The 18,725-nt window shown below is 33.9% G+C and overlaps 1 protein-coding gene across 1 annotated transcript in view; it reads left to right on the top strand.

The window, feature by feature from the left end:
- Positions 1 to 9,254: 9,254 nt before the first annotated feature.
- Positions 9,255 to 18,725, top strand: part of LOC108743428 (GRAM domain-containing protein 2B-like) — a 15,033-nt gene continuing 5,562 nt past the window's right edge. Inside the window, exons 1-3 of the mRNA XM_025975801.1 lie at positions 9,255 to 9,387; positions 11,308 to 11,484; positions 13,573 to 13,731. Coding sequence (XP_025831586.1) covers positions 13,595 to 13,731 — 137 coding nt within the window. The 5' untranslated portion in view covers positions 9,255 to 9,387; positions 11,308 to 11,484; positions 13,573 to 13,594. The remainder of the gene's footprint in view (positions 9,388 to 11,307; positions 11,485 to 13,572; positions 13,732 to 18,725) is intronic.

Genomic DNA, 18,725 nt, shown 5'->3' with positions numbered 1-18,725 from the left:
GTCCAAATTTGGACGGGTTCAACTGGTATTGTATAATGTTATTTATTCAAGCATCTCATTGAAATGCTAGTTGAATGATAACACATAGGTCAACGCCAAGAGGACGGTTGCCCGCATAGTAATTCACGTATTTGTGACGAGCTCTTGTGTTAGAGATAATACAAAAATTATTTATTGAAAAGCTAACACAGGATGTTAACTTAGAATTTCAATAAGAAGAGTGGACACGTATTCTTTATTGTCCTATTTTGGTATTTAAATAAGACGTTAAAGGTGACAAATGTAATATAAGTAGTATTTGAATTATCTAAAGATTATGTTTTCGTCATCGACATAAGTAGTCCGTACGAACCAATCCAGAAAATTATTGCAACGATACTTTAAACTGCATATAATATTTGACTAATTTGGAACTTATTAGGAGTCCTGGGATCAGTGATTTTATGTTCTGTAATATTTACCTACATATGTAATTATAATAATATTTGGAGTGTCATCATCATAAGGTCGTCAGTCTGGTTGGACACGCACCTCCAGTCTTTCCTATCCTAAGTCAATCTTCGTATTTCCCATATCCTTAACTTAACCTGCTATTGCACCCACTTTACCTTCACCTATTACTGCGTTGAAGTCTTCTACAACTATTAGGTTTTTCTGCCCTCTCACTAAACTTAACACATCTTCTATATCTGCAATTTAGAGTGTATTTATATTTAAATATATTGTCGAATTTCTGTAACTCCAACTTCTACGTAATTCTCTATTTTTACAACCTTAAAATTTCTCAAATTAAAAATTCTTTAGTGCGATATTACAGTAGGTACGAAGTTTCTCTTAAATTCGAATTTAGATTAGTGTTCTTCGGAAATAACTAAACCAAGATGTGTGTCTTATTTGTAAAGGGTCACTAACTAATTTCGAAAATTCGAAACATAATAAATTGATTTCATTTACGAAGAATAAGTTAGGGAAGTTTACTGTACTTTTTTGTTTATGTGAGAGTGCTTTTGTTTATTTTGCAAAAGAAAAACATTACCCCCGACTCAATTGGATACAGGGCTCATTACGCCACATAAGGTGAAAATAAACAAAAAAAAAACTTTTATTTTTTCGTACAGGTGAATGAATCTTTCATTTATTTTCGTGTTACTTCCGAGTTTGTTATATTTTAAACTTGAATGTTTACGTGAAACTGACATTTTAATCGACCATTGGACTGAATGTAAACGTTCAGATACTTGGTTTCTTTAGTACTTGATGACAATCGCGATTTCAAGCGAAAGTAGATCGGTCATTTACCTGCTATGTTTAGATCTGAATTTAAATACGAAATTCTAAAATTAAATATTGACAAGCAAGTATAGCTATATATTTCCAAAAAGTGTTTTTATGTTTTCTCTTAGTTCTTCGAATATTGCAAATGAAGTTGTCATGTCACATAATTTACTAATGGATTTTGGAGAATCTTAATTAATCACTATTTTAAAATACGTTTTTTTAATAGCAGTTATTTTTTCATTTCTTTTAATCTCTACAGTGTAATACAGCGGAAACGTTTTAATCGATTAAGGATCTTTGTTTCTCGGTTACTTAGGCACGGTTTTCCGAAACTGTATAAAATCGTAAACAATAAAGAGAGACGAATAAGTTCAATTCTCAAACTTTGTTGTTTGCTAAAAGTCGAAATTAGGTCATGGTCGTATTTGGCTTCATTTGATGTTTGGTCCAATTTAAATACAAAGCTCTTTCATGTTTCCCAATTTGGCTATTCATATTTCAATATTCTTTTAAAATGCAAAAAAGCTTATATTGGAATTTTGTAATATCAACAAAAATGCTTTTCGCTGAAAAGTACCTAATATTCACAAAAGATCAACCCAAATAATTTTCAAAATTAATTAGGCGGCCGATTTATGCTTCATAATAAACGTCTTGCTACGAAATATTAACGGTTTTTATTGTTATTCGGTAGGATTAGATCAACATTATCAACGAGAGATATGTTAAAAGGTGATTTTTGTTAAATCGCGAGAATCATCTAACAAATTTTACAAGGTTTTTTTACCTCTACCTGTTAGGAGGCATGGGGCATGATACAATAAATGCAATTGTTTTGACTTAAACGGTGCTGTTGGTAAATTGCGGGTAGCAAAATGGCACCGAACACTTATTTGTTTTCTTAGCTCAATAAAAATTCGGACGCAACAGTAAAAAACTATATTTACAATCTTAACACTAAATAAATACAAAACTGTACAAGATTACTAAATGAAAATTATGCTTGAATAAAATAAAATGTTAATGATAACTGCTGGAATGTGAATCTAAATCTGAATGCTGAATAATGAAATGCTGAATGTTGAATATGAATAATGAATGTTGAGTAATGAATAATGAATGTTGAATATAAATCTGTTTTTGGATGAACATGCATATTTATATGCGGGTGAGAATAGTGCACACTATAGCAAAGAGGGTGCAAATCTCCATGACAACAGGGTCATTACTCTAATTCAGGTAAATGTGCAACTACCTTTTGGCAAAACCCAATTACCTGAACGATAGTTATACATACAACTTTTGGTAAATATACTGCTAGAAAGTTTAAATATAAATACACTATTACTTACGTTCTACGAAAAGGAATTTGATGAAATTAAATTATAGAAATAAAAAAGTTTAAAATAACTATAACCTACTAAAAAATATACACAAGTCTTAACAGCAATACAATAAATTATTAAATAGTTGCTCCTTTATTAAATATTACATGCGAATGTGTGGTTCTAGAATTGGAATTGGAACACGTTGGCAGGAATCTAGCCTTGATTCAACGATTTCCGAACTAGAATGTTCAGATTATTTTAATTTAATTTATCGACATTTAGTTAGCCTGTAACTTTGCAAGCCTACGAATTAATTGCGGTGCATTCTCTTTATTCTATCACTAAATAAATTAATATTAAAAATTAAACACTATATCACTGTCTATGATTACATAATTGTTATTGTCTTTGTCATTTTTTCAATGAATACCTACTATACGAGGGTGGATTGATAAGTTTCCGGCCTGACCAAGAAAAACAAGGTTTTTAAAAATTTTTTTTTTTTATTTCTCAACATAATCTCCTCCAAGGCTGATACATTTCTCATAGCGGTGTTCCAGTCTATTAATGCCATCTCTATAGACTGATTCGTCAAGCTCCTCAAAATAACCATTTACAGCTTCGATTACTTCTTCATTGTCCGCAAATCTCTTACCGCCAAGCCATTTTTTGAGATTAGGGAACAGAAAATAGTCACTCGGGGCTAGGTCTGGAGAGTAAGGAGGGTGCGGCATCAATTCAAACTTTAGATCGTTGATTTTAGCCGTCGCAACGATTGACGTGTGCGCTGGTGCGTTATCGTGATGAAACAAGATTTTTTTCTTCGCCAGATGAGGTCGTTTAATTTTCACCTCGTGGCTCAAACGTTGCAATAAGTCTGCGTAGTATTGACCAGTGATAGTATTACCCTTTGCAAGGTAATCAATGTATATAATACCTCTTGCATCCCAAAAAACAGTAGCCATAACCTTGTTCGCCGAAAAAATTGTTTTTGCCTTCTTTGGAGTTGGTTCCCCTGGTCCAATCCACTGTTTAGACTGTTCTTTGGTTTCAGGAGTGTAGTGGTGGACCCACGTTTCGTCAACGGTTACGAATCGACGCAAAAATTCGCTTGGATTACGCTTATACAATGACAAATTTGCGGTAGAAATGTTTTTTCGAATCAATTTTTGGTCGACTGTTAGCAAACGCGGCACCCATCTTGCACAGAGCTTTTCCATATGCAAATGTTGGTGCAAAATATGTTGCACACGTTCATATGACATCTTACAGGTCTCAGCTATCTCACGCACTTTCAATCTGCGGTCTCCCAGCACTATTTGATGAATTTTTTCGATCATATCTGGAGTTGTGACCTCAACGGGGCGTCCTGAGCGAGGCCCATCAGAGGTGCTCACACGACCCTTTTTAAACTCGGAAACCCACTGCTTAACGGTTGAATATGACGGGGAGGATGTCCCCAGTGTTGAGTCCATCTCTTTTTTAATTTCCTTCGGCGTTAACCCCTTCAAATAAAAGTATTTGATGACAGCACGATTTTCCTGCTTTTCCATTTTTACGAAAACCACAGAGGCGTCTTGTTCAGCGTGCTGTCAAACCTACACTAGCAAGGAGATCGGGCTGAAACTATAGCTACAAGCTATCCAAGGATGGTACTATAGAATGTCACCTCAAGGTAGGCCTAGTGGCGTCATCTCTTGGTTAGGCCGGAAACTTATCAATCCACCCTCGTAATATCATCATCATAAGGTCGTCAGTCCTAAAACTGGTTGGACACGCACCTCCACTCTCTCCTATCCTGCGCCAATACTGTAATAGCTTTTGTTATAAGAACTTAAGACAAGAAAATTGGCAATGTAATGCAAAAGAAAACAAATAGCTTTTCTCCAAATTTTACTGAGATCAGTAATATAAATATGTCATTCATTCTGAGTTTTTGAACATTCCAAGAACTAAATGTTTATAATAAGAGGCACAAGCAAGGATCTTTTTCTGGTAGTCAGGCTGACGAGGGTATTTAGGTTAGTGGATCAGAAAAGGCAACTCCTAATTATCAGCAGGGACGATTTGACGACGAGGATTATGATGATAATTTGATTATTTTAATGTTTAGCTTCAATGTAATATATTTTATCTAAATAATCGAAGGTCGGATAATTATTGAAATTAATTTTAATCTCTCATCAGGGACGTAGCTGCTGGTTGTTCAGGCCCATGGAATTCGAGGTTCTATCAGATGTGTTGGCCCATTATCTTAAGCCGATAAAGCTATGAAACGTAAAATTTAAAACCGCAAGCATTCAACTCAAGACGATTTATAAAATAAAATTTCACTTCCTGGCTGAGGAAAAAAAATTAGCATGTTGCGTGAGATTATACGCTTGTGGTTACATTGTTATTTTCTCGGTACTCAAAGTATCTTGGAAAATGTGGCACATGCAGAAAAAAACTGGCTATAGTTAGGACGTTCAAAATTGGCATAATCTGTTTAGTTTCTCTAGTGATGTGACCTTTAGTTTGATCGGCGCAAAGTTGAAAAGAACAGCACTAGGCCAGAAAAGGAAGGAGACAACTCTCGGCCAAAATATTAACCGGTGAGGAGCGTATAATCCGTACAGTACTGCACGGAAAAATTGACATTTTATCCACTAAAATTGCATTGTTCAAATGTGCTGTTATTGCTAACATTTACTACTGAAAATATCAACGAGATGTTTATTTATATTTGAAGACATATTAAAGGCTTTAAGGCTTGTTATCGACTCGCACTACTATCATGATTGTACAAAACTTTTGACAGGTACTGTATGAAAAAGTATGTTTAATGAACAAGAGTCGAGAGTATAATGAGCTTTTTTCTCCCTACCTACGATTTTGCTAGCGCGCATCCGAGACATTGAGAGGGGCACATCGCTAGAGAAAGTAAATGAAGTATAACTAGACTAGAGAAGTTGCTGACAGAACTCCTACTTTTACTCACGACAGACGTTGTAGGGAATATCGTAAGCTTAGAAAAGAGATGTCAGGTAGGAATTGCTGCGGACACTAATAAATAAAAACGAATAACATTACACCAATTGATGTGTAACAGAAAGAGATGCAGACAAGCAGAATTTGAGCATGTTGCGAGCACAGGACCTTAAGGAAAGTTCAACATTCTCGCGAATTTAGGAAAGCAAAGGTGCTTGTTTAAAGTAAAGATAGAATTCCAACCAGCCAGTTGTAAAGCCGACCCTGATATTTAATGAACTCAAGCAACCTCTAACCGCTGCACCACACTTATTATTATCCGGTTAACCCTTTTTAGTTTGTTTGTAGTACTCATGAAGCATTTCCTAACTTAACAAGGGCGTGTTCAAGACGCACAGATAATTTATTGCGAACTATGCCAATTTTAATCGTCTCAACCATACGTCCCTGCCTTTCATGCTGTATTCTCCTATTGTAAAGATTTTTCTTACGATTACTGATTAGTTTATTACGCCGTAAGGAAAAAGAAAACGGTTCGTTTATTGTCTGCATTCGTCAAAGTCGTATTTTGCACTGTCGACCATCATTATGTTTTACGGCAATGATATCAATTGAATATGCTCTTAATTAGCATGTGGCATAGAAAGTTCGAGACACGTTGAAAGGTCTGTTTTTCTTATGACCTTTTCGTCTAATTTATTTAATAGCTATTTCGCATTATGCAACATTAGCAAATTATTTGAAGCTGACCGACAGAAGTTGCGAGTGTACATCTAATAAAGGTAACGGAAACTAACGAAAATTTAGCAGTATGTGTTATATTTCGTTTACTTTCTCTAGCGATGTGCCCCTTCCAATGTCTCGGATGCACGTTAGCAAAATCGTAGGTAGGGAGAAAAAAGCTCATTATACTTTCGACTCTTGTTCATTAAACATACTTTTTCATACAGTACCCGCCAAAAGTTTTGTTCAATCATGAATAGTAGTGCGAGTCGAAAACAAGCGTTAAAGCCTTTAATATGTCTTCAAATATAAATAAACATCTCGTTGATATTTTCAGTAGTAATTGGTACTAATAACAGCACCTTTGACCAATGCAATTTTAGTAGATGAAATGATCAATTTTTCCGTGCAGTATTGTACGGATTGTACTCGCCTGACCGGTTAAAAGTTTGGCCGAGAGTTGTCTCCTTCCTTTTCTGGCCTAGTGCTGTTCTTTTCTACTTTACGCCGGTCAAACTAAAGGTTACATCGCTAGAGAAAATAAACGTACGTAGGTGTACTTTCCTTTAGCGAGCATACATACATCTAATGCGGTGCTCCCTTCAAGTAATGATCTTTAAAATATTTAATTCTATTCTGTTTCGGGGCCAAGGATTTACATTTTTTATGTTGATATCTCATTTAGTTTGGAAGCCTATGATAATCTAACGCAACGACTTAGGACGATAGCGTGCAGACCAATTATTGAAAATGTTTTTCGCTTTTTCGTCTAGTCTTGAAACTAGTCTAATCTAAAGTAACATAAAGCAGAAAATCTCAATAATTCAAACTAAATTAGTATAACGCGTCATATTACGTCAAACGATTGGTGGTTTTTAATTAAAAATTTCAATGTAGCCACAATGTACTGGATATCGAATGTACGTGAATTTGATACTTAGTTCTATTCTTTAATCATAGGTTATAATAGTTAGATAAATCCAGAATGTCGAATTTTAAAAGGAGATAGCGACACAAATTATTATTATAAACCTAAATTTACGCAAAACCATATTAAAATATTATTATATAATGACTAGTTGAACTCGCCGTCCACAAAAGCCTGTGACTTCCGACAAAAGGACATGTTTGATGTTGAATAAGGTGCATGTATTTACAACCCTATTTTTAAGTACATCGAGAAAATGCTTAGAACAATATTCTATATTTTCATAATTATATATTGGGTCATACAACTTTTGTTATAGTACGTAAGAATTTATTTTTGGATGTTGATACGTCTAAAATTCGCGTCTGTACTTAAGCCAAGAGGCGTACATTAATAAATTTATTCGTCTGAAAATTTTTGAATCATTTCCGAAGTAGGTGAAACCTACTTATATTTAGGAATTATTTCAACGGGTTTTACTTTCAAATTTTCTTCGGTTGATAGAATCTGTTATTCACCGTTATTTTAGTGATTACTGAAAAAAAACCGTTTTTCTGTTAATTGAGAATGACACAGTTAAAAAAAGTTGCGGTATCCTTTAAGCCTTTAATTTTACCAATCAATAACTGTAGATCTATTCATATTAACTCACGATTAGTCTTAAACTTGATATTAATTATCCTGTTTTTTCGGAGAAACATCGGTTAGATGCGTAGACGAAACATAATAAATTCGAGTTATATTGTTTTTTATTAATCTACGTACAAATGTCGCCTTTAATAAAAAGAACTCACTTCTATGCTCGCGTGTTTGGTGTATATTTGGAACGCGACGTTGTACGGGTGCGAAACATGAACAGTGGGCGTGGCGGAAAAGAAAAGGTTAGAAGCTTTCGAAATGTGTTATTAAACGCGAATGATAAGGATATCCTGGATAGAGAAGGTTATAAATGAAGAGGTATTAGAAAGAATAGGAGAATAGAGGACTCTATGGAAGTCAATAAGAAATAGGTGAGATAGGTTGGAAGGACACTTTCTAAGGCATGAAGGTCTAGTCAGAGACATATTAGAGGCAGAAACGGGAGTTAGGAGGGGTAGAGCTAGACCTAGATTAGATTACTGTTTGCATACAGTTATGGATGTGGGTTGTTCTAGTTTTAGGGGAAATGCGAAGTTTAGCTCAGGATAGGAAAAAATGGAGGTACGTGTACGACTTTATGATGATGATGTACAAATTTCCTAATAAAGAAAGATGATAGTAACGTTTAGCTTTAGTTGGAAGCCCTGATTAAAGTAATCGTAGGGCATTGATGGAGTTGGTAGAGATTATCAGAACTGACTTGAACCAACAAGATGGAAGTAGAAAGGGTTGACCTATACCAGTACTAACTTACTATTTACATGGCGATTTAGTGTCGCATTTGTCTTGATAGTTTTGTTTATAAATTTACCGATGCTAGATGCTAATATTGTTATATCATACTCTCAAATCTAAGCAAGTTTATCTTTTGTCTTTGTATGTCTAAACTGCCCTGTCTTTAATAATGTTAAACGCATCTTCGATAATTAAATTAAGAAGTAGCGGTTTATTACTTAATTGCAAAAACAAACAAGACATTGACATTTGGTTTTTACAATTACGAATCCTGACAGTTTCTCGGGATAGACAAAATAAAAAAGAAAAATTTATCATCTTCAAAGAAAACCTCCAGTCCACTTTTGTATTGATTTTGGCAAAAGATATTGTAGTGATTAGTGGTTCTTTGAAAAATTTCGTCGGATTCCACTTATTCCTTCTATTCAGTATTTAAATATATCGGAGTCCACGCAAAGCGCATCGAACGCGTTGGCTTGGCAGAAATCCAAAGCGATGCTGCCTTTCTCTATAAACTTTTTGTGGATATTCAAGTTCAGGCTGTGTTGAGTAGTTGAGGTGTCTTTTCGTCGTTGTGCAAGATTTCGATACGAAAATCGTTCTGGTTTTGCAATATACGAGTGCAGTTTGAACGTCTTGAGTGGCTCTTCTTGGGCAGTTTTTTTTTTGCTTGACGAAAGCTCATTTCAACACTTCAAACACGAAGCTCACACACAATCAACTTTTCAACAGCCTACTTAGGAGGTTTTTGGATTTTACAGCATCGATTAAACATTCCAATAGGAAGTGAGTATTAACGAGGCCACGCTTTTGAGTTGAGTGATTATCTCCCTCGAAACTCCGGAATACTTCTCCAATGACTGTGTATTTGAATTTGTACCTACCTTCATATTTAGGTCACAAACGGCACTTCTCTCGCTGACCCTTGAACGATGCACTAATAAAGAATTACGTAAACTACGTGTCTATGTTTAGGGTTCCGTACGTCCGATTGAAAAATGGAACCCTTATGGGATCACTCGTGTGTCTGTCTGTCCGTTTTATTTAATTATTATGATTTTATTTTCTGTGCTCATTACATATTAGACAACTTATGATTAGAACAGTTACTTGCTAACGTTTGAATAAATTAATCTTATTAATTCGCCTTTTGCAGTAGTTTAAACTTATTTAGAGTGTTCGTTTGACACAAGTATTCTGAGAAAGTAACACTGACATTAAATAATATGAAAAAGTGATATACCTACGACTTCAAAGGTTGTGACCTTTAGTTCTTGTTTTTAAATGAAACCTAGATTTGTTCGAAACTGCAATATTTTTCAATAACTTTTTGTGCAACTTATCTAGACATGTGCATACAAACTAATCCCTATTGTTGATATTTAGCAAAAGACAACCTTGTATAACTTCGACAAGGAGGTAGTTGATAAAATTTCATTTGCAAAATAGAAATAACAATGAAATATAATTACATATGATTTGGTAAATTTAAAGTTCGTTTCTGATTTATGCATGTTGGTATTGGTACTTTGTGTAACCTATTCTCAGGAACAGGTTAACCTATAAGAGGCAGATTGGGGTGTTTTGTAGGGTACTGACTAGAAAAATCGTAGCGGTACCGACCGGCATGCCCTAGAGGTTTAGACCATTGCTGCATTCGGGAGGACGCCGGTTCGATTCCGGGTCCGTCTGCCTTTGTCCAAGTTTATCTGTGTTTTCCTTGGATCAGTTAGGCACATGCTGGGGTAGTAACATTCCACAGATAGTCTTTCATTCTTTTCTATCTTCATTTCTCACCCGAACCACCACCCACCCATTCCCACGATCCCTGAAAGCAGGCTGAAGAGGGCCTTTCGCCCTACCTTCCGGCATAGTCCGGAGGGACTGCCCGCCCACCAGCATTACTGGTTGGTGGGAACGAAACACCCAAATGTTTAATAGTTTAAAAAGGCTACCAAGCAGATTGATCTATACTATTTGGTTCAAATCACTGTATTTCACAAGGTCATACAAAAAGTAATGGGTTCATTGAAAGGATTATTAATTAGAAATAAACCGAGAAATAAATAAATTATACGCCATAACAAAAAAAGTAAAAACAAGATCCATTATGTGTGTTATTATACTAATTAGCTATTGGTTTACTCACTGTCATCAATAGATCTATTTCTTCTTCCTTGTGAGTAACCAGTGCATACATACATACATGCAATTTTTATATAATTAGACATTTTATGGTGTTTATTTTATCTTCGTTGGCTATTATTTTTAACCGGTCACTTTAATCTGTGTTTAAAGCATCTTGCTAGTCATTATGCAAACTATACAATGCGATTTAAGTTGTTTCTTATGGATTAGAACCATTTGTATTTTATGATTTATTATGTGAAGAATTAATCTTACTTTGATAAAAAGAAATTATGACAAACGGCTATAAGTAAGTAATTGTTAAATAAATAACTAACAAATTTAATTGTAATAATTAAGAAACTTGAATTAATTTTTAAAGAAACATGTCAAAATTGAGATTATTACCTAAGCTACCCAATAAATTCTACTATTTTTACGGCAAATTCATTATTAAACAGCTACGTTATCCTTTTGGTTAGATATTTACAATTTCTACGACGTATATATATGTAAAATATTCGGAGTTTTGAATCAGAGCAAACGTAATTAAAGTGTGTATTGATTGCTTTGTTACAGGTCATCGAGTAGCTTTGGTAGTATCACAGCTCGATCAGCACCCTGCACACCACAAGGGTTGCAGATCACCACACCCCCTGTTTTTACCGACCCAAATTTACAACAACCTGGCACTTCACCACCGGGCGGCAACATTGTACCTGTAATCCATAGGAGTCCTAGCCATGTGTTCTCAAAGTAAGTCTCATTTATAAGTTTATATTAACACATTTATAGGAACCGATTAGGTTCTTGGTCTATTTTTGACCTTATCTGATCTCATTAGCATGCCCCATGAACAATTATCAAAAATTCCGTTGTCCGCTAATATTTTGCGCGCAACACCCCAAAGGAAGTGTAACTTCAATAACTTAACACTTGGATCTTTGTTTTCGTCATTTTCAAAACGAAATAGAAAAAAAGGACCAGCAGTGCAAATAAAACTATGAAATAAAATAAATCATAAAACAAAACAATTTTATTTTAATGAAAGTTTTTCTCTCACAAGAACAGCATAATTTTTGTAATAAAAAATGAAATCAAAAATGTTTTGCCTTTTTGGTATGTTTCTTTTTATTACAACTAAAGCTATAGTTTCTGTGATATTGACTGGTTGATATAAACAATTATTGTAGAGCATTTCATCATCATATCTACCATATCATCATCATCATAAGGTCGTCAGTCCTAAGGCTGGTTGGACCTCACCTTCACTCCATCCTACCCTGAGCTAATCTTCGCATTTCTGTGTTTTTTTCCCTATTTTCATTTCCACGCAAACATACAAAGATAACAATTTTTTGATCGTTTATATTGTACTAGCAAGTGAAGATTTTACAACTGATTTTTACTTTACTTCAGCGAATAAGCAAGTGTTTCTAATCGATTGCCAATGATGACGTTTGAATACATTGATACACTGTGTTTTTCGATATGGATAAATAATTTAATGCTGAAAGATACGAGGTTGTCGCTCATCATTTTTATTAAAGTAAATTTTATCAAATAATAGAACACCTGTTCGATAAGACTACAAAAATTGCATAAGTAGTATCTATACTACGTCAAAACACCTTTTGATCGTATCTTTTTGAATTAAAATAGGATTTTAGTTTGTCAGATTAACTATAGATTGAATTTTCTCATAGTTTCCAGACATGTTGAAATTTTCCTTAATGAAATTGAATGCAAGTACTGTTGAGTGAAACTAAACTAAATACTTATTTAAAACATAATGTTGTAATAATATTTAAAACTTATTATCGTAGATATTAAAGATTAATTCCTTTTAGAAAGTAAGATTAGTTTTTTACTGACATTCTTACTTCCTCTTTTTTCCTGAAGTGCAGCCTTTTTAACTTGTATTTCTACAGAATATTTCAACTGATGCTTCATTAAGATGATGCTAGCTGTACTTATTGATAACCAAAGCTTCAATTCAAACGCAATCTTTGCTGAAAGTTCTTGCAGAGATAAGAGATTTGCTAAGATTTAATAATAAAGGGTGCTTCTGTTTACCAAAACTTATTTGCGACCTATACCATTCAGCATAAAAAGGAAGTGGTTGGTCACTATCCACATTTTAGCCCAGTGCGTAATAAGGTTTTCATGAGCCCGAGAGCGAACCCTGTGATGGGACACTCATCTATCTCATGTGAATCTGTGTCTCGCTCTTCATCCATCGAGTGTCGTACCCATTTTGTTCTATTCAAATTTCCGTTGGTTCAGGCCCCCATGAGCTCTGGGCATCTACGTTCATCGATTGGTACTCCACTGTTTCAGCCCCATTTAAAATTTAATGCCTCAATTTTTGGTGATTACAAATGCAAAAACTTAATAACACCCATTTAAAGCTATATATGAGATGCTTAAGAACCAATAACCACACTTGATTGTTCTATTTGGTCGGTTAGTGAGAAAGGTCTCTTACGTAAGTCGATAAAGTGATATTTAATGGTAAAGGACAGTTGCATGAACGTATGCATGTAAATCTACGTTTGTTATTATTCTTTGGCGCGTTTATAAAGAGACATAAGTATGTATAGTTAATAAGTATCTACACAACACATGTTTGTTTATATATTAATATCGCTATCTGCCCTCCTATCGTGTGATAACGGGTCTAGAGAGCGTGTTGCTCTAACAGCCATCACATCCGCTCGTATCGCAAAACGGACGAGTTAAAATGTATACATATAATTAAAAAAAAGGACGAGTTTCTAGTGCGCGTAAAGATGAGTTTGATCTTGTGAAATAGACTTTTTATATTTTGTGGTGTTTGTTAAGGTGTCTGCTAAAAAGAATCATCATGAGGAAAGTTAGCAGCAATCTTGTCAACTTAATGGGATTCGTTAAGGAATTCAAAAGTGACTATGATGGCAATGATAGTAGTAGTACTAGTAGTAGTAGTAGTTCTTCTTTGGATGGCAGCACCGATTCTAGTGGGTAAGACAAGATGCTGCTGATTGGAAATAACACGTACTTACTCGCATTGGAACTAAGATAATGTTTTAATAGTGTTGAATATTATCATAACAATAATAATTAATAATAATAAAATCCGTTCTTTAATTAAAAATCTGAAAATTTAATAATTAAATACCGGCAAATAATGGAATCGAAAAATAATTCTAACTAACATTATGAGTTCGTTTTTGTTTGTTTGTTTGCTACCATTTCACACCTTAACTACTGAACTGATCATTATGAAATTATGTACACACATCGCAAGGGGTATAGAAAAGAACATAGAGTACTTTTTATCCAGAAAAAAGAAATAGTCCTTCAATACGTATTAGGGATGTCAACACCAGCGCAGCCGCGGGTAAAACCTACCATGAAGTTTTGTACACACATTGACATGGGTACAGAAAATGACATAGGGTACCTTTTATACAGAAAAGAAATTGCTGTTCCCCAGGGTTAGAAAAATCAATTTTATGTGGTCATCGATGACCTTTGATACGTATTTAGGACATCAACTTGCTAAACTAAATCAACTAACTTGTACTTCACAAAATCAAATGCTTCTAATTAGCTACTACTATTAACGCGGGTGCTTCAGATTCTTAAGCCGCATGGAAGAGACTTCAAACTTGACATTGGGGTTGGGCACAGGTTAGCAACCGTAACCTTACTTCTTTTACTTTTTCCAATATCTCCTAAGTCTAAGGCATTTTTATCATCTGCCTGCAACATTACATCTCTAACGTATGTCAGCTGTTATAAAAGCGTCTTCAGATGATTGGGTTTTATGGATCTTAAACAAAAAAAGAGACAATTCAATAAATACAATAAAAAGAAAATTTATAAAATAATCTGTAGATATATAAGTAGTGAGTAATTTGTCACATTGTTTTGGTAATTTACAATAAAATTAATCACTGTGGTACCTACTTAGGATGGCACTTAAATTTCTAATCGTGATTGTTTATTAACTTCATATTTTTGATTACCCTTTCTATTTCTTAATTTTTTTGATAAACTAAGAATTCCAATTTTGATAAAAGTATATTACGGAATATTTAGGATGTTGTTTATTAGTTACTTTTCATACAAAAGATAAATTTTTAAACTAATTTATGATTATTTTTCCCTTTGCATTTTCGAAAATATTTACAATTTAAATGTTACAACTTTTCTAACGCTCTTGGTAACTCATTGATGTGCAAATATTTTTCATTATACAACAAACATTTTTTAAGAAAACTGATAAGATAACTGAAATTACATTTTTTCAAAATATGTATGCACAAATATAAATATAAATTTTGCTAAATTTAGTAACAAAATACTTGCCTGTACATGTTGCCTTATGAAAAACGGTTGTTAATATGTATGTACTTAGTACGATAGGAGATTTATTATAAGACTTAAAAAACTTTTTAATTCTAGGAACCTGTTTATTATGTAAACGTTCTGCAAAACATAGGCAATTCAAAAGGAATAACATTTTTTTGTTTAAAGGTAGTTTTATAGGAAATTGTGATCAAATCGACAAATCGATATGTCATTTGTTTTATAAATAATCAATAATATTAAATCCTATATTGCTCACGTAATTCTCCAGATTTTCAAACATCACCAGGACACTTCCGCTTAGAAACGTAACTGACGAGTGATTAGTCACGATTCCTTCTACAGATTAGGTACGAGGATGTTGAGCTAGAAAACAAAGGTATTACGAGCCTTTTGGCACCCAATGTGTTTCATGTGGTTTTGTATATATATAGCATATCTGATTTGATACGCAAGTGCTTTTTGTTGTTGTTTTTAATTATTATAATCACATTCTTGTTCCAGGTTAATTATTCCTTTTGTTTGCACTCACTACAATTATTAACTAATAACTTATTTACAGGTTTTTATTATTTTTACTCCTGATATTCCTTCACAGGAGTTGCTGTACCTGGGTGTTTCGTTTTCTCTGTTGAATTACACCGCTCCGGTATCTTTGACTGTTAGAGTCAGGAATTTTTATGACTTCGCGGATACAGAGAGAAGAAAATTGGCGCAATTCAAAATCCAGATTTAATTTCTAATATTTTCTTTCGAGGAAATTTTCTTCTGAATTATTGTACAGGCACACATGAGAGTTTTAGAGTGGCGAATCTAGGATCTTTATTGGGGGAAGGTTGTGCTTATGAAGGGCTTGTATCGTCGTGAAATGTTGAAATAGTAGTGGAATCAAATAGAGCATAAGAAGTGTCTGAATTGAGATTTTAGAGACAAATTAAGATCAAATAGAAAATATTATAAAATATTGTTGGAGCAAAGCACCTTATCGCATATTACAGCGGCAAGGAGCTAACCAACGAAAATCGCCATTGCCAGATAAGATTCTTTGAATTTTTGTAGTTTTAATAGATTATCTGTACTGATAAAATTAATTCAGAAATACATTACCAGATGAATTTCCTGTTATTCCCTAGTTCTTTATATCTAAATTTGCTTATATTTTTCCAAACAAAAATTTATTTGACGTAATAAAGGAAGATCTAGGGTTCTAAATTCCATGGTTTTGTCATTTTGCGCAACATTTCTAAAGGAATCGGTTATATAATTACCGGAACAGTTTTTGTGAAACATAACATAACACAACATACAATTTACAACTAGGTAACTAAAATAAATCCTTTTGTTTGGGCTGTTAACCCAGGCAAGGCAACAAATGCTAAATAAAACCAACGATTGCGAAGTGAGTGGGCAAACTGGTAATAAGACGATGTGAATTATACCTACATAAATTTTTAACAGTAGCTTGATTTTATGGAACAAATATACCCACCTTTTCTGAAATTTTGAAAGCAAACTTGGCTGCGTTAAGTTGAATATGACTTAAGTATGACGGTGGTGTTGTGTCATTTTATGTAGATACCTACCTAACATTCGTTGCTGAATTGTGGTATGCAGATATTTTTCGGGAATTTTTTTTTGGATACTTGCCCAAAAGTTCTGACAACCGTACGATAACATCGATTATCATCATATACAAGATCGTCAGTCCTAAGACTGATTGGACACGCACTTCTACTCTTTCCTATCCAGAGGTAATCTTCATAACTACTTCTGAGCAGTAATCTAATCTAGGTCTAAATAAATTCGAAGTGGTCTGTATTCTGTCGAAACTGCCGGACGCGGATCGCGATTTCGATCTTTTTGGATCTGATCAGCAGCTCCAACAGAACACAGACCAACTGTTACCTGCTGTCTTAACAGCGCGTTTTAGAAAATACTACAAATGGCGCGGTAAACGCCATCTGTAGTACGATGTCCATTTAAATATATGGATATCTACTTGCTGAATCGATCCGCGTCTGGCAGTTTCGACAGAATACAGACCACTTCGAATTCATTCGATTATGGTAACGTGCCTTTCACAGTAAGTAGATATCCATATATTTAAATGGACCTTGTTGGAGCATACGTAATCCTAAAATGTAGCATCGTACTACAGATGGCGTTTACCGCGCCATTTGTAGTATTTTCTAATCTAGGTCTATCTTTACCAATCTTAACCCTTTTTTATGCTTTCAAAATGTCTCTAACTAGCCCTTCATGTCTGAGAAGGCATCCTATCTACCTATGTCTTGTATTTCTTATTGATTCATAACGCCCTCTGTTCTCCTATTTTTTCTAGTACCTCCTCATTTTTAACTTTCTCTACCTACGGTACCATCAACATTCGTCTTCTAACTTCTTTATTTGCTTCACTGTTGTAACATTCCATGTTCCGACTCCTAAAATATTACAACTTTCCCAGTTACACCCCTGAATGACATCCATCAACGTAGTCACCCCGTACATCCAAATAGAGGATTATTTTACTTTCGAAGTACTTTCCCCAGAGGAGTTCATCATTTAACTCCTTTATTTATTTATTTTTTAAACAAATCGTAACATCCCCCCAAAGCGCTAAATTACGTATATTGGACTTATATTACTTTATTTTGTATATAAAAAGGAGACTGTCAGTACGTATTTTATTCTACACTAGCTTATATTTTTAAGAAACTGATGCCGTACCTTGCAATAAAATATTCTTATGTTGTTAACCCACCTCTAGGGTATACAATAATCTCAGAATTCAAACTTTCAATTTAAAATTCACGAAAATACAGGATGCATTCCTATGATGCACGTTTTATCTATATCTGTTAATCGTTCTGCACTCATTTTTTAATAAACGTAGAAATTGTACGCTTAAAAAACTACTTGAAAAAGTGTGTTCATTAATTATGATACCAAAACTGCTACAAATAAAAACATCAAGTTTTATTCTCTTTTGTACGTTCTTAAAAAATTACGTATCGGTGAGTAGAGTAAAGTCAAAGGAAAAATAACAATGTTATTGATAATGATAAGGTGTATCTTGATTGAAAATCCATATTGTTATCTGAGACATCTTTTCTTTATAGTAAATAAAAGGACAATTCAATAATAATAATTCTGTCAATGAATTTTGTTGACATACGTAGAAGGTTGTAGAGATTTGTGGCTAAACGGATGAATTATTAATGGAAATAGTTATTTTGTTGGTACACTAGGTTTTACCCACGGCTTCTCGTCTCAAATCATCAACGACTACATGAAATTAATTTTTCTATCTCTCGGTAACTGATTTTTTTTTTTTTTGGAAAAAAGGGTACCCTGACAATGTGTATACAAAATTTCATGATAGGTTTTACCCGCGCTGCGGCATCTCTCGAATTTATGTCCTAAACATGTGTTACAACAACTATATGAAACTAATTTTTCTCTCTCACGGAAACAGTACTTTTTTTTCTGTATAAAAGTACCCTATGTCTTTTTCTAAAGCCCTGATAATGTGTGTACAAAATTTCATGATGATCCACCGAGTAGTTAAGGCGTCAAATTGTAGCAAACAAACACATTTAATTTTTAATTTTTATTAAAAGATAAAATTAATTCAGAAATAC

Source organism: Agrilus planipennis, unplaced genomic scaffold (assembly GCF_000699045.2).
Source record: "Agrilus planipennis isolate EAB-ADULT unplaced genomic scaffold, Apla_2.0 scaffold259, whole genome shotgun sequence".
Lineage (NCBI taxonomy): Eukaryota > Metazoa > Arthropoda > Insecta > Coleoptera > Buprestidae > Agrilus > Agrilus planipennis.
Note: the sequence above shows the minus strand (reverse complement) of the source record. Positions and strands in the feature narration are given on the sequence as shown.